Source organism: Vicugna pacos, chromosome 12, assembly GCF_048564905.1.
Source record: "Vicugna pacos chromosome 12, VicPac4, whole genome shotgun sequence".
Taxonomy (NCBI): domain Eukaryota; kingdom Metazoa; phylum Chordata; class Mammalia; order Artiodactyla; family Camelidae; genus Vicugna; species Vicugna pacos.
This window is the reverse complement of record NC_132998.1, coordinates 34,719,605-34,732,460: the sequence shown is the minus strand read 5'-3', so window position 1 is coordinate 34,732,460 and position 12,856 is coordinate 34,719,605. Positions and strand designations below refer to the sequence as shown.

The 12,856-nt window shown below is 38.9% G+C and overlaps 1 protein-coding gene across 1 annotated transcript in view; it reads right to left on the bottom strand.

Annotated features, from left to right (window-relative positions):
- Positions 1-2,987: 2,987 nt before the first annotated feature.
- LTA4H (leukotriene A4 hydrolase) overlaps positions 2,988-12,856 on the bottom strand; it is a 29,911-nt gene continuing 20,042 nt past the window's right edge. The window contains exons 12-19 of the mRNA XM_006197924.4: positions 12,186-12,330; positions 11,148-11,251; positions 10,636-10,706; positions 8,688-8,742; positions 6,895-6,990; positions 4,741-4,823; positions 3,971-4,075; positions 2,988-3,280 (exon numbers count right to left, since the gene is read on the bottom strand). Coding sequence (XP_006197986.1) covers positions 3,163-3,280; positions 3,971-4,075; positions 4,741-4,823; positions 6,895-6,990; positions 8,688-8,742; positions 10,636-10,706; positions 11,148-11,251; positions 12,186-12,330 — 777 coding nt within the window. The 3' untranslated portion in view covers positions 2,988-3,162. The remainder of the gene's footprint in view (positions 3,281-3,970; positions 4,076-4,740; positions 4,824-6,894; positions 6,991-8,687; positions 8,743-10,635; positions 10,707-11,147; positions 11,252-12,185; positions 12,331-12,856) is intronic.

The window sequence follows — 12,856 nt, the reverse complement described above, 5'->3', positions numbered from 1 at the left end:
TTTAGTAATAAACCAGTTTCTAGAGATTGGATTATTCCAATGGGAAAATCTGTGAAGTCTGTTTCCCCTAAAACAGACTGCTGTTGGGAAGGGAGACGCTGTTGCTCACAGAAAACACCCACAGTCAGAATGCTTCCCTTACAGCTTACTGAGAAGTGTATGAAGAAAGAGCTGCCTCTCCTTCGGCCTCACTGGAGTCAGCACTTCAGCTACCCATTTCCTGACCACACCCTGGAACTCATCATCGTCTGAATTTTGTACACATACAAATCTTAAATTCCAGTACCCCACCTTCTGACCACAAACTCCTACCCTTCCAGTTCCCCTCATTTCAGTCATCTTTGCCCTTGAGCCCGGCCTTGGGTCGGTTCTTTCTTCCCTTCATTTCCTACCACCTTTCTCACTTTCCTTGGAAGCTGGTCCCCTAGTTACTCACCTGGACTGCTTTGAAATTCCTTTAAAACCCTAACCCCATTCCTACACTGAGTCAGACCCACCCCCTGGGTCATCACAGCAAACTTCTGTCAGTGTTCACCCAAGTGGCAGGCTCTGCTACAGAAAATCCTGTGATGGGTGGATCATGGCGCTGTCCTGCTGTGTGTCCCTCCCCCTTAGAGGGTTCCCAAAACATTCACCCTGCTCCTCAAGGACTTTCTCAACATCTACCCCCTCTAAGAGGAAGCCCTTACCTCCTACATCTCAGAAAACTGAGGCCCTTAGACCTGAAGCACATTATGTTTCTGCCTTCCTCCATTCATTCATCCAACAAGTAATTCTTGAATGCCTGTTATGTCCCAAGCACTATGCTAGGTGCTGGGAATGAAATAAGATACACTCTCCACCCTCATGGTGCTTACTCCCTGCTGATGATTGCAGATGTGTAAAGAAGCCTAATAAGAAGTCCTCCTATGCTCTGTGCTGTGAGAAAACTCAAACTACTGGGCACTCCAGTTGCCAGCCCCAGCTGAGCCCAGGTTCTGCGTAATCACAGGCCAGACATCAGACGTGTTAGGAGAGAAGCTGCCAGATGACCCCATCTCCCAGTGAGTCATGCCGCACTGTTTGAGGATTCTAGGCTCAGGCCCTAGACACCGTGGAGCAGAGGCAAGCTATTTCCACTGGCTCTGTCCAAATTCATGACCCAGAGAACCCAGAAGTCAATACTTTTAATGAAGTTATTCTTTCTTCACCTGGTTGGAACACAGTTCCAACTTCCTTTGCTTAGCTAGATTTCTCATTCCTTAAGACTGAGTTCAGGCCTTTTCCTCTCCAGGAAGCATTCCCTAAACCCTTCAGTTGGGGTAAGTGGCCCTTCTCTGGGCTGCTTTACTTCTTCTTTAGCATTATATAGAATATTACTTATTTTTGTTCATCCAGAAATTATGTGTGTATCCAGCCAGGCACAAAGGTATTCAACATACACGTATTAACTGAAGTTAAGTGTAGACTGCACTGAGCTGGTCCCAGGTAGGTCCCTACAAATGTTTGTCTTTAGCGCCCTCTACCGTCTCCGTAGTTTCCTTCAAGACCACCCTACTGGCCTCCCTTACCCCAGTTCACTTTCAGTATCACTAATTAGTGATAACTGAAAAATGACATTAGCTTAGAGTCAGAGTTAAGCTTATAGGGCAGGGGAAGCCTCCAAGAGCATCATCTGGGTCCATGGATTTGCTAAAATCTAATCACTTAGAATGTGATTATATACCAGGGATTTGAGCTGAACTGTCTCTTTTGGTATTCCTGGGATGGAGCCAAGTGAGAGCAGAGCCTTGAGAAACAGAATCACACTGCAGTGTAGATGCATGTCCAAAAGGAGAGAATTGCTTAGGGGAGTGAGAACAGGGGAGAAGACTCAGGATTACAGGAAGGGCCAGGAATCTGCCTCTTTGATATCTGCCCCACTATCTGGGTGTTTGCTTCTATGTATTTTAAGACTTTGTTGTTCTTGTTATTTTTACTACATTAGCACTTTGGGTGGGTATTTATTGATGATATACTCCCACCCACATTTATACTCTAAGACACCATTTCTCTTTGCTAGAGTTGATTTGGCCAGGGCCCAAGCTGGGTTAGAGTCTTCCCTCTGGGAATCTGAAACTAAGACAGTCTCTCCATGTGGTAAGAGCTATCTGCAACAGTAAAGCTGGGGGTAGCCAGACTATACAATATGGACCAGAGAAACAGAAAAGGGAGACAAGAGTTTTGATGGCTCTGCAGTCCCAGTGTCTGTCCCCTTCTGTCTGTCCTCAGATTCTGATAGCCTTCCCCAACTCTGTAGCCTTAAAATAGTCCTCCTTTTCCTCTTCTGACTTCTAGTCATTGGGGTTGCTGTCACTTACAATCAAAGAATCTAAACTAATACAATAGGGGTGCCCAAACCGTGTGCTGAGGCACCTGGGGCCCTGCATACACTCATGGGGGTATTTTGTTACTTTCTCACTTGGCTCAAGTTGTTGTATTGTTTTCAATTATTTCTTTCTCTGTGTTGTATATTCGATGTGGGTGGAGAATAGTTGCTGACCACTAAAATAAGGAGCTGAGGCAGGCTGAATAGACTGTCAGGTGTACCTGAGGGACTGATGGGAAGTGGGAGTTTTCGGGGTGGCCATCTGACCCTAACGGACAGGAGAACAGGACAGGTCCAGTGGGTCAGTAGGTGGACCCAGGCGTGGGGAGCAGAACGTTCTCACTAGAGTTCATACATTTTGGTCAGAGTTCATCCTGTGTCCATCAGCTGGGTGACAAGCAAATCTAACTGAATGTTCATGTTTAAGGTTATTTTAAAAGCAAAACTCTAATCATGTTGAAGTTTTGGTGTGCAGCAGATTCCATTTAAAGAGCATAAAGTACAGGGTAAATAATATGTTGATGTATCTTGTGACCATACTGGGAGAAAATGAATATGAAACTAATTTAAAAATTGACATTTATAAATCAAAAGGTTAAACTTTGCTAAAATTCACTTTATAAAGAACATGCCACCAGGAGTGGGGGAAGGGAGGTAGCTCAGCTTTATTTATGGAAAAAAAGATCACTGAGAAAACATTAAAAAGCCAAAACTAAAATGACATTTTTCATTACAGTGTGAGTTGAAGTTTTGTATTTCTTTATGAATTAATTTTTTAAAAAGAGAAATGTCTGAAATCAGCCATGGGCAGGTCCTTAATCCACTTTTAAATCCTTCCCCACAAGCATGGCAGTCACGGGGTGCATACTCGCCCTGTGCTCTTGGAAGGTACGAATGGCTTGATCGTGGGATTTGTCAAAGGCAGCAAGGTCCCTGTAAAAAAAAAAAATAAATAATAAAGAAAAGAAAAAAGAAAGATAGATAATGACTTGTTGACTTGTTTTGGCAAATTGTATTATACTTGTGAAGTAACTGAAAAGTAAACAGATTAATAATAGATACTTTTAGTCACGGTTGTATTTTTTTTTTTCAGAATTCTGCCAAATCCATAGTCAACATAACTTCTCTAAGATATTCTTAACTTGTATCTTGTGGCCAAGATACAACTTTTCTCAAGCAACCTGCTCTTAAGACTTCTTTGCAACATCTGAATCAAAAAGATTTGAATTTACCTGCTCAATTCTTCTTGCATTTAATTTGACTCTTTTTTCTTGTCCATCCTTACTCACCAATTATCTTCTACTTGCTTTTAAAGATCTTTCTGTGTATGTAAGATTGTCTTCAATTTTTTTTTCTTTTCACCAGCGTCTAGCCCTATTTGGCCCGTAATAGGTAATCCATATATAATGCTCCTTAAAAAACTAATGAAATCATCTCAAATTTTAAATATTTAGACGTGTTCATTCCTATCCCAAAATTATATCTATAATCTTAAACAAATTTAAAATATTATTTTTAGATTGCACTTTAGAGTTAAATTTAGCAATAACAAAGACAGCTGTGTAAGATTTTCCTTTCCCATTCCTTCTATAAAGTCAAAGCATAGTCTGACTTGGTTCTTACTTGAATAAGGGTCGAGTAAACTTCATTCTTCCTTGTTCAGTTGCCATTTTTAGAGCCAAAGGAATTGCTTCCTCCCATTTCGATTGAATGCAGAGTCGTAACCATCTAAGAGGAGGATTTTTAGGGGGGTTGGGGTAGGAAATGAGGAGGAAAAAGTAGGATATGACAGGTTTATCTGAAAATTGCTTTTGTAATGATGAATAATCCCAATATTATAGTTGCATTGTACACCACCATATATTATGTCTTTATTCTGAGAATCTCAAATTCTTATATACACCATTTAATAATTGGAAAAGAGAAGGAAGAAGAGTTTGTTCTTGAAAAAGATCATATGTTTTAAAAGGTTTGGATCATGTCAGTGCTCATGAACCTGACATATGCAATTTCTGAAGGAATTAAACTTTGATTTAAGCTCACACTACAAATCTGACTTAAGATGAACAGAATCACAGATTTCTAACTATTCCCATGTCAAAGTCCATTGGTTAGTTGTTGAAGAATGCCTATTTACCATTGAATCCTTAATTCTAATTTTTTTATAAAAGCTATGAGAAGCTTAGAATGAATTTTAACAAAAAGATTAATATTATTGTCTTACAGATATTGCAAACTATTCCTTAAAGACCATGATAATGATGGGTATAGACGCAATAAATTTGACAAGGATTTCCCAAGCCTCACGTATGTCTCACACACTGCTTTCCCTTTCTCCACCTTTTAAAGTAGTTTTCTACTTTCTTCCACTGAGACAAGTTAAAATGATGTACCTGAATCGTATTTCAGAATTGTTAATGGCATTGAAGTTGTACACCTCTTGCATTCGCTTTATGTGCCCCAAAGGAAGAGGTGCCTAAGAGCAAAATAAAGAAGTAGAACGTATCATTTCAACAGGATTCCTTGGAAGAAAGGAGCTGGAGAGAAATTCTTAGCCAGATTAAAATCCTCAGTATTTTATAATACAGAAATAAGTTAGATAAAAATAAAAGAAACATGCACACTAAAATAAATTTTGTGCAAACTTCTTCTGGATAAGGGTGTTCTGCTAGGAGCCAAGGGACTAATTTAGTTTGTGAGGTACATGGAGAACTAAATGAGAATTACTCTCTCAGACTTTCTGGCGTATATAGATGCTAACCTTCACAGCCTTTCCAGAATCTTTCAGGTTCATCCTTATACCTCTTATGTCTTAAATTTATTCCATTCTTCAGATTCTATCACAGTCCCTTAATTTTTTCCCTCATCAATTCCTCCCAGCTTTATCATTGTATATTTCCTCCGAAATCTATATCCTTACAAAATAGCAATTTTTAAACTTTTATATTGCAGGCCTCTTTCAGAATCTGATCGATATTATGGACCCCTTCCTTGGGGTGAGGGGAATATATTTACGATATAAACACAAACTTGTGTGTATAGTTTCAGGGGGCTCATAACTCCTGTGCCTGTGTTATCCCACGTTCAAGTAGAACAGGTTTGCGTGAAGGAAAGAAAGGAGAGTTCCGTCTGGACCGGCAGAGAGTCTGTGGTGTCTGTGGGGTGCAGGCTGAGGTTCCACTAGATTGATGGTAGCTCTCCGCTCGTCATGACCTCATCTTACAAAACCCTCACTCCACCCTCATTAACCATCTCTGCTCTCACTGACTACCAGACCCTTCCCAAACTGCTTAGTTCAGCCAAGCTCCAAGTCCACCGTGGTAGGCCAGCTGGTTAAGTTCACCTCCCGGGTGCCCTTACTTCTGTAGTGTCCCCTGTGCCTACTCCCCAGCCAGCCCATCTGGCTCTCTCTCTTCTTGCTTCTAGGCTACCCAGCAGGCAGGGCTACAGAAACTGGTGAAACCGTGATGGTGGTTTCATGCACTAAAAATGGATTCTCTAAGGCCCCTGTTGCTTTAAATTCCTACTCCTCATTTTGTATCGATTCCATAGGAAATTCTGTTCAAAGTCTTCTCTGTTCCTCTCCAGGTCCTTGGACCTAAGAGCTCCCTGCACGTAATAGTAGAGACACCGTCATTGTCTCCCTTTCGAAATACAGCACCTCCTTTCAACTTCACATATTCTTTTAACTACCTGGCTTTGAAACCTTCAAATCTGCTTGGACTCCTTCCTGTTAACCCCTAAATCCCGTCGGTCACAACCCCCATGCTCTCATCCTGTGTGATCTCCCTCTCACCCATCCTGTTTTTCCCTTTGTCACCAGCTCCCTCCCTCCTTCCCTCATGTCCTGTCCTCCAAGAATCTCCCTACTAACTTTCACCACCAGTGCTCCTCACAGCACTCCAACCCTAAGCACCAGTGGGACAGTCTTCATAATCCATCACTCTGTCAAAGGACCTCTCTTGTTAAAAATGCTAAATACTTTGCTACTGACGAGAATACAATCTAACATTCTTAGCGTGGTATTCAAGACTCATCACATCTGATTCTAGCAGCCTTTTAGTAGTACCTGTGTTCCCGTCTTTCCCAGAGCTACCACTGACTCCTGCAACGCTGGGCACGCTGTCCCTTGCTGCTCCCTGACTTGAATTCCTACCTCGCTGCTGACCCTGCTCTGCTCAAACCAAGCCCTCCTCCTCCAGAATTCTTCCTGATGATGCCAGTGGGAAGGGAGTTCTTTTTCCTTTTTTTCCTCAAATGATACATAAAAATATCCTTTTATCACTAAATTTTGCATTTGTAACCTTTCCTACTAGATTATAAACTTTCTGAGGACACAGCATATTCCTTTCTTACATATTTTTATATTCAGCACAATATTAAACATAGCAGGCATTCACCAAATGTTTTTAAGGAAACAAATGGATTTTATACACTTTTTTTTTAGGTTAGTTTCCACATTAATTTTTCTTTCCAAGTTGGGTTCGACTGTAAACATTGTTCCTTTATGCCCAGTTTAATTTCCAGCGTTTTGAACTACTACTTACTCTCTGGAGCATCTGTGCTAAAAATTCATTCAACTGATGAGAAGATAGGTCTTTCAGGTCTTCTGAGCTGAATGAATTTAAATCATCTTCTTTGGCCTAAAAGAAATGTTACCTGATTATTTCCATTTGTGTACAATTCAATAATACTTACTTATTAATCTGACATAAAAATAAAAATTAAGAAAGAGAGAAATACAAGTATGCATAAGATTGTTAAAAAAATAAATTTAAGCCTTAGCTATTTTAATCATTCTGAGATTGCATCACCATAACTTAAAGAGCTGATATGCCTATATTATTTAGGAAAAATTAGACTATTAATAACAAGAGTGGAGGAAACTTTTGACATCCTTTGTACCACTCATGATACATAGATTTCCAAAGTAAAGAAACATTACAAAAAGCATGTCCACTACTTTATAGGCCATTTCAAAAATTTAGGTAAAGGATCAAATTGCATATTTTAAATATCACACTAATGAATGGATAAGGCCACAAGCTGATGTTTACCTCCATCTCCATACATTCTATTTTCCCCACTTAATCTTAAAAATCATCTAAGGGGGAAAAAAAGTGAGTCTGTACTTTTCAACTGAGATTTGTTGCCAACTGTCTTTGAGGAAATGATAAAGGAAGACTAAATAAAGCTTACCAAAATAAGTATTTTAAAAATCTTTTAAAACTATTTTGAAGTTCTTTTAAACTAGAGTTTCTTTTAATTTTAAAAGAAATATATACAAACATTAAAAAAAATCAAATAGGACCAAATGAAAAATTCCTTTGCTTTTACTCCCTGTCTCCAAGTCCCAATCCTCAGTAACCTACATTAGTAGTTCCTTGCATCTCCTTCCAGAAAATTTAACGTATGCATACACATTCTTGTACAGAAACATATTATTTTACACCCTCCTCTTCCTTCAAAATACTTCTTAATATCAGAACTTCTTCCTCTTTAGAAACTCACCTAAATATCAGAACTTACAGATCTCATTCTCTGTTCAAAAGCATGCACATTTAAGATATCGACTAAGGATATATTCATTAGTGGTAAAAAGATAAAAAGCAAGGGGATGATAAACCAAACTTCCTGGTCATGGTTACATGGAGGGCAAGGTGGGCAGAGAGAAGGGTGAGATGGAGACGGCGAAGTCCTGATGGGGAGGGACATATGCGTACAACCGCCTGCTTCTCTGAGAAGCCGCTTAGATTTTATAATTTCTTACCAAAAAAAAAAAAAAACCCAAAAACTTGAACTTAGATCTAACAAGTTAGTAATGCTCTAACCTTGTTATGAGAATCTCTAAATCATCCCAAAGATGTTTATATTTTATTTAAAATTAGAGTCTATTTTCCCTTGGTTTCTGGTTCCATTTTCCTGATCTGCCTTACTCCTGACTTGGTTCCTCTTCCTTCTTCTGGCTCTTAGTGGATTCTCCCAAGACCTGGCACTTTCTACTCCTCTTACTCTCCACACCCACACAAACTTTACTGCAAACTATCATACCTCCCTATCTGTTCTTCTGAGAGCCCATTCATCTTTCCTAAAAATCACTTACTCTCCCCTAGGAGCAAGAAAAATCAGAACTAATACCATCAACATCTGCTTGTTTTCCCCTCTCAAACTTAACTTTACACATTGTGGGCTGGTACCGTATCATTTTGGACAAACTTGACTTATGAATAGTGTTTCCAAATACATGAGTTTATAAGTAAAGCAACACTCCTCAGACGTCATTGAGTAGAGATGTATTTGCACAATTCAAAAACGAGTCAAAAATCACATTATTACTCACGGTAATCCATCTTTGACTTAAGGCGATACAAGCATTTGTCAGAGTCATATCATAACTGCAAGGATGAAAAGTAGCAGAGATTAAGTTTTCTAAAAATGCACATGCTTTGCTTTTGCATCAGTGCCATTCTGAAGTTACAGAACTTAATAATTTACATACTTAATACTGTGAAATTTAAATATGTAAATTTCACAGTTCTTTTAAAATAAAGATAAAGAACTCCAGAATGATGGAAGCAGGAAATCTACCTCATTTAAATATTACTGGCATCATCTAAGGACACAGAAATCCAAGTGGCTACCCAATTACCAAGTGAAACACTAGATCATTCTTTGGAGAGAATGTCACAACATCTCAGCAAGGACTGTCACATGCTTCTGTAGTCTGTGCTGAAGGAGCTGGGACCAAGATGAGCACACTCAGCATGACTGCATGGCAGGAGCAGTTTCAGGCGCTCAGGACAACGTGGCAGACCCCACAAAGTCCTTGTTCTCGTGGATTTTACATTCCGTCGTTCCTACCATCTAAACATCCAACAGATCTGTGAGCAACTGCTATGTGACAGGCGCCATTCCAGATGATGGGGAAATAATGGTATCCCAGGACACCCTTGAGAGACTGCAAAATCATGTGAGTTTGTTCTTTTCAGATGAAAGCAGAATTAACAAACTCTGACCATTAAGTAAAGCAAGTTACGCTAAGATGTGTGTTCTCAACTTAGAAAATAAATCATTACAATGGAAGAGACCATGTAATGTGTGCAAGATTCTTGTCAAACATCCCTCTTTGTCCATAAATCAAGCATGCTTGCTATGAAATGTTTCTGTTAAAGAACAGAATCAGCCGCCAGTTTATCTTGGTGAAGTAGTCAGGCTGTGGACAGAAGGGAAACCCTCTCATTTGCCCTCCAGTCCAAGTGGGATCAGAGGTCCTTGACTGCTCAGGCAGTAAATCACCTTCAGCTAGAACATGACTTACACTGATTTTATAAGGAACAATAGGGCAGTAGAAAAAACCTTTGGCTGATCTGTTTTTTGGTGCCTAAAACTTTTTCTTGTTGTAATGAAAAAAAAAACGAGGTAAGAATTAGCCCAGGGAGGGGAAGCAACCCTTACGTAGGGCAAGGTCCTAAGAAAAGTAATGAATGAACCAGGTATGAGACCTGTTCTCATGGTGCTTCAGTGCAGTGACAGAGAAAGACTAATAATCACACAAATAAATCTAAAATTACAACTGTGGCAACAGCTGTGAAGAGGAGATACACAGCACCAAGAAACCCCTACATGGAGAGTTGACCTGGTTAGAGAGGTCAAGAAGTGCTTCCATGGGGAAGTGATTCTTGAGTTGAGATTAGAATTAACTGGGTGAAGAGTACTCAGGGTGAGGGAACGGCATGTTCTTGGCTGCAACACAAAGCAGTTAGCATCTTCACAGGACTCTTAGAATACCAGGCTTCGGGTCCCTGATATTAGGAAGGTGTTTCATTTAAAACATAGTATAATGGAGGGTTTAAGATTGCCAGGGTTTCAATCTCAACTCATTACTTGCTTGCTGGGCAACTTTCAGCAAGACACTCTACCTAGCTGAGCCTAATCTGCCTTCTCTGGAGTGGGGACGATAACTGACAACACTGTTGTAATGATTAACACGATACTTATATGTTATTTTCAAGGAAAGGGGAATATCTTACTCTTTTCCATCTCTCTCACCATCCTTGTGCAGAAAGGAGGCACTCAATAATTACCTGCAGTCAGTTGAACTGATTTATATTAATAATATCATGGAAATTATTCATTTGACCTCAGAAGTTAAGGTTCTAACACCTAAGAACTCTCCTCTCATCACAAACTAGGAATAGCTTAAGGAAGGCATAACACCCTTTCAGTTATTTGAGGAGCTCTAGGATTTAGGAGAATGGGGAGGAAAGCACTGGTGGGTAAGCACTTACTTGGGTTTTATAGGGGGCAGTCCAGGAGAGTAGAACCAGGCATTCCAATCAACTTGATTGAGAATATCAACCTGTGAACAGAAGGAACACCAAGTTTACTATAGAACACTCTTTTCTATTGAAAAAAAAAATCTAAAACAGACTTTCAGGTTCTCAAATCTATAATTTTGTCTACGTAGACATGTCAGGATAATTTCTAAGTTTCTTTTCTAATAAATTCATACTCATCAGTATATCTGTCAAGTTATCTGTCAAATAATTAAAATAGAAAAATTAAGTACACACAAAAAATAAATCTCTGAAACATACTATAGCAGATTGCTCTGAAATTCCACACATGAGTTCATGTTGTTGAGATCACATTTTAAATAAGAAAACATTCAATGAAAGATTGAGTCTTAAAATGAATTCTAAAGCAATACTACTATGAAGTAATTCATATCAGCCTAATAAACAGTCATTAAATAAAGCTATATTGAGCATGAAAAATAAGAAAGCTTTTAAATTCCAACCTTATCTTTAAAGTGGGAATACAGGAAATCTTTCCAGTCATCCGTGGTTATGCTCTTGTAGGAAAATTTCTCAACATAAGCCTTTAAGAATCCTAGGAAAACCTCTAAGAGTTTTTTAAAAAGAAGAAGAAAAGAAAAAAGAAAAAGAAGTCAATTAGTAGAAAAGTAATTATTTAACATATTTTTTGGTTCTTCACATTCTACCAAACCACAGAGAACATTCAGAGAACAGGGAAACCAATGAGGGCTTTAAGAGTCAAAGAACATTAAAAAAGGGAGGTAGGACTTAAGCTGGACCTTGAAGAGAATATGCAATTTGGTGGAAGGGGGAAGAGAAATCCTAGGTAGAGGTAAGGGGGTGACACAAGACACAGAAAAGGGATATACAACACAAGTTCTAAAAGCAATGATCAAAAAGGAAGAAAATATGTAAGCTTGGACAGATGGAGTGAATCCAGATGAGGTAGGTCCATCAAAGTCCATTGACAAGACAGTGCTTTTAAACACCCATCAACAGGGAAGGTTACATAAACTCAACACATGTATGTAATGAAATGTTATGACAGCATCAAAAAGCATAAGATAGATTTGTATGTTCTGACGTGGAAGGATGTATGTAAAACATGGTTGAGTTAAAAAACAAATGTAGAACAAATATATAGCATGATTCACTTTCTGTAATAACTGTATATTTATTTGTTCATTTACACTTAGAGAAAGATCTGGAGTCACACATACCAAACTGAGGAACTCTCACTTGTCACTCTTACAAACTTCTATGCAACACATTTTTTTTTTCAATGAGTACATACTATTTTCCTAATCTTTCAGTTGTTTTTGTCTTTTAAGTCAAGCAGAACACTTTAGAAGTCACGGGTTATTCAAGGTCTTAAGTAAAGAGGTAACATTAGAAAATGATACAGATTTCTTCTGCAGCTACACAAAGAAATGAACTGAAAGAAAAAAAAGTGGAGCAAAAACAACAGTTAAAAATTCTATTACCCTCAGAAAAAAAGTCAGAAAGTGCCAACTACTTGCCTGGTCCTCCAAGAAGCTGTTCAAGGTAAAAGAGTAAAGCAAAGCCCTTCTCATAGGGAACGGAGGAATACGCTACATCAGGATCCACGTTCGTCAGATCAACCACAAGTTTGGTGAAAGGATGTGTCTCCCCAAAAGTCTTTATCTGTGAGACACAAAATTAGAGGAATGTTCAAATATGAAGACTGGTTACCACCATGCAAACAAGCTAGTAAGGGAGTGTTACTTCACCTGGTGGCATAACTTTAGAGAAATCTAGAACTTAAACTTAGAGACTGGAAACCATAGGATATGTTAGCACACATTTCTGGAAGTCTGTTAACAGGATGGCTACTAGCATTAAGGTTCCATGATATTTCTTGCACAACAGTAGGCTTTATTCTTACAAAAAACTAGAAAAATGTTTCAGTGCCTGGTTAGCAAATTCAGCTCAGAAGAGGGCACTTAAAAATGACATCAATGCATCAAACAAAATTCAAACAGAGTAACTAACTGACTCCATTACTTGAAAAGGCCCAGTGAAGTCCTGTTGGTCATGAACAACCTCACACAGGATAATGACTCACATGTATCAACAAAACATTATACCAGCATCTGCTTGATTTCCCAAACTGGTAAAAATGACTTTCTTCTTGCTACTGAGTAAAGCTGCTCTGCAGAATGAATTTTTG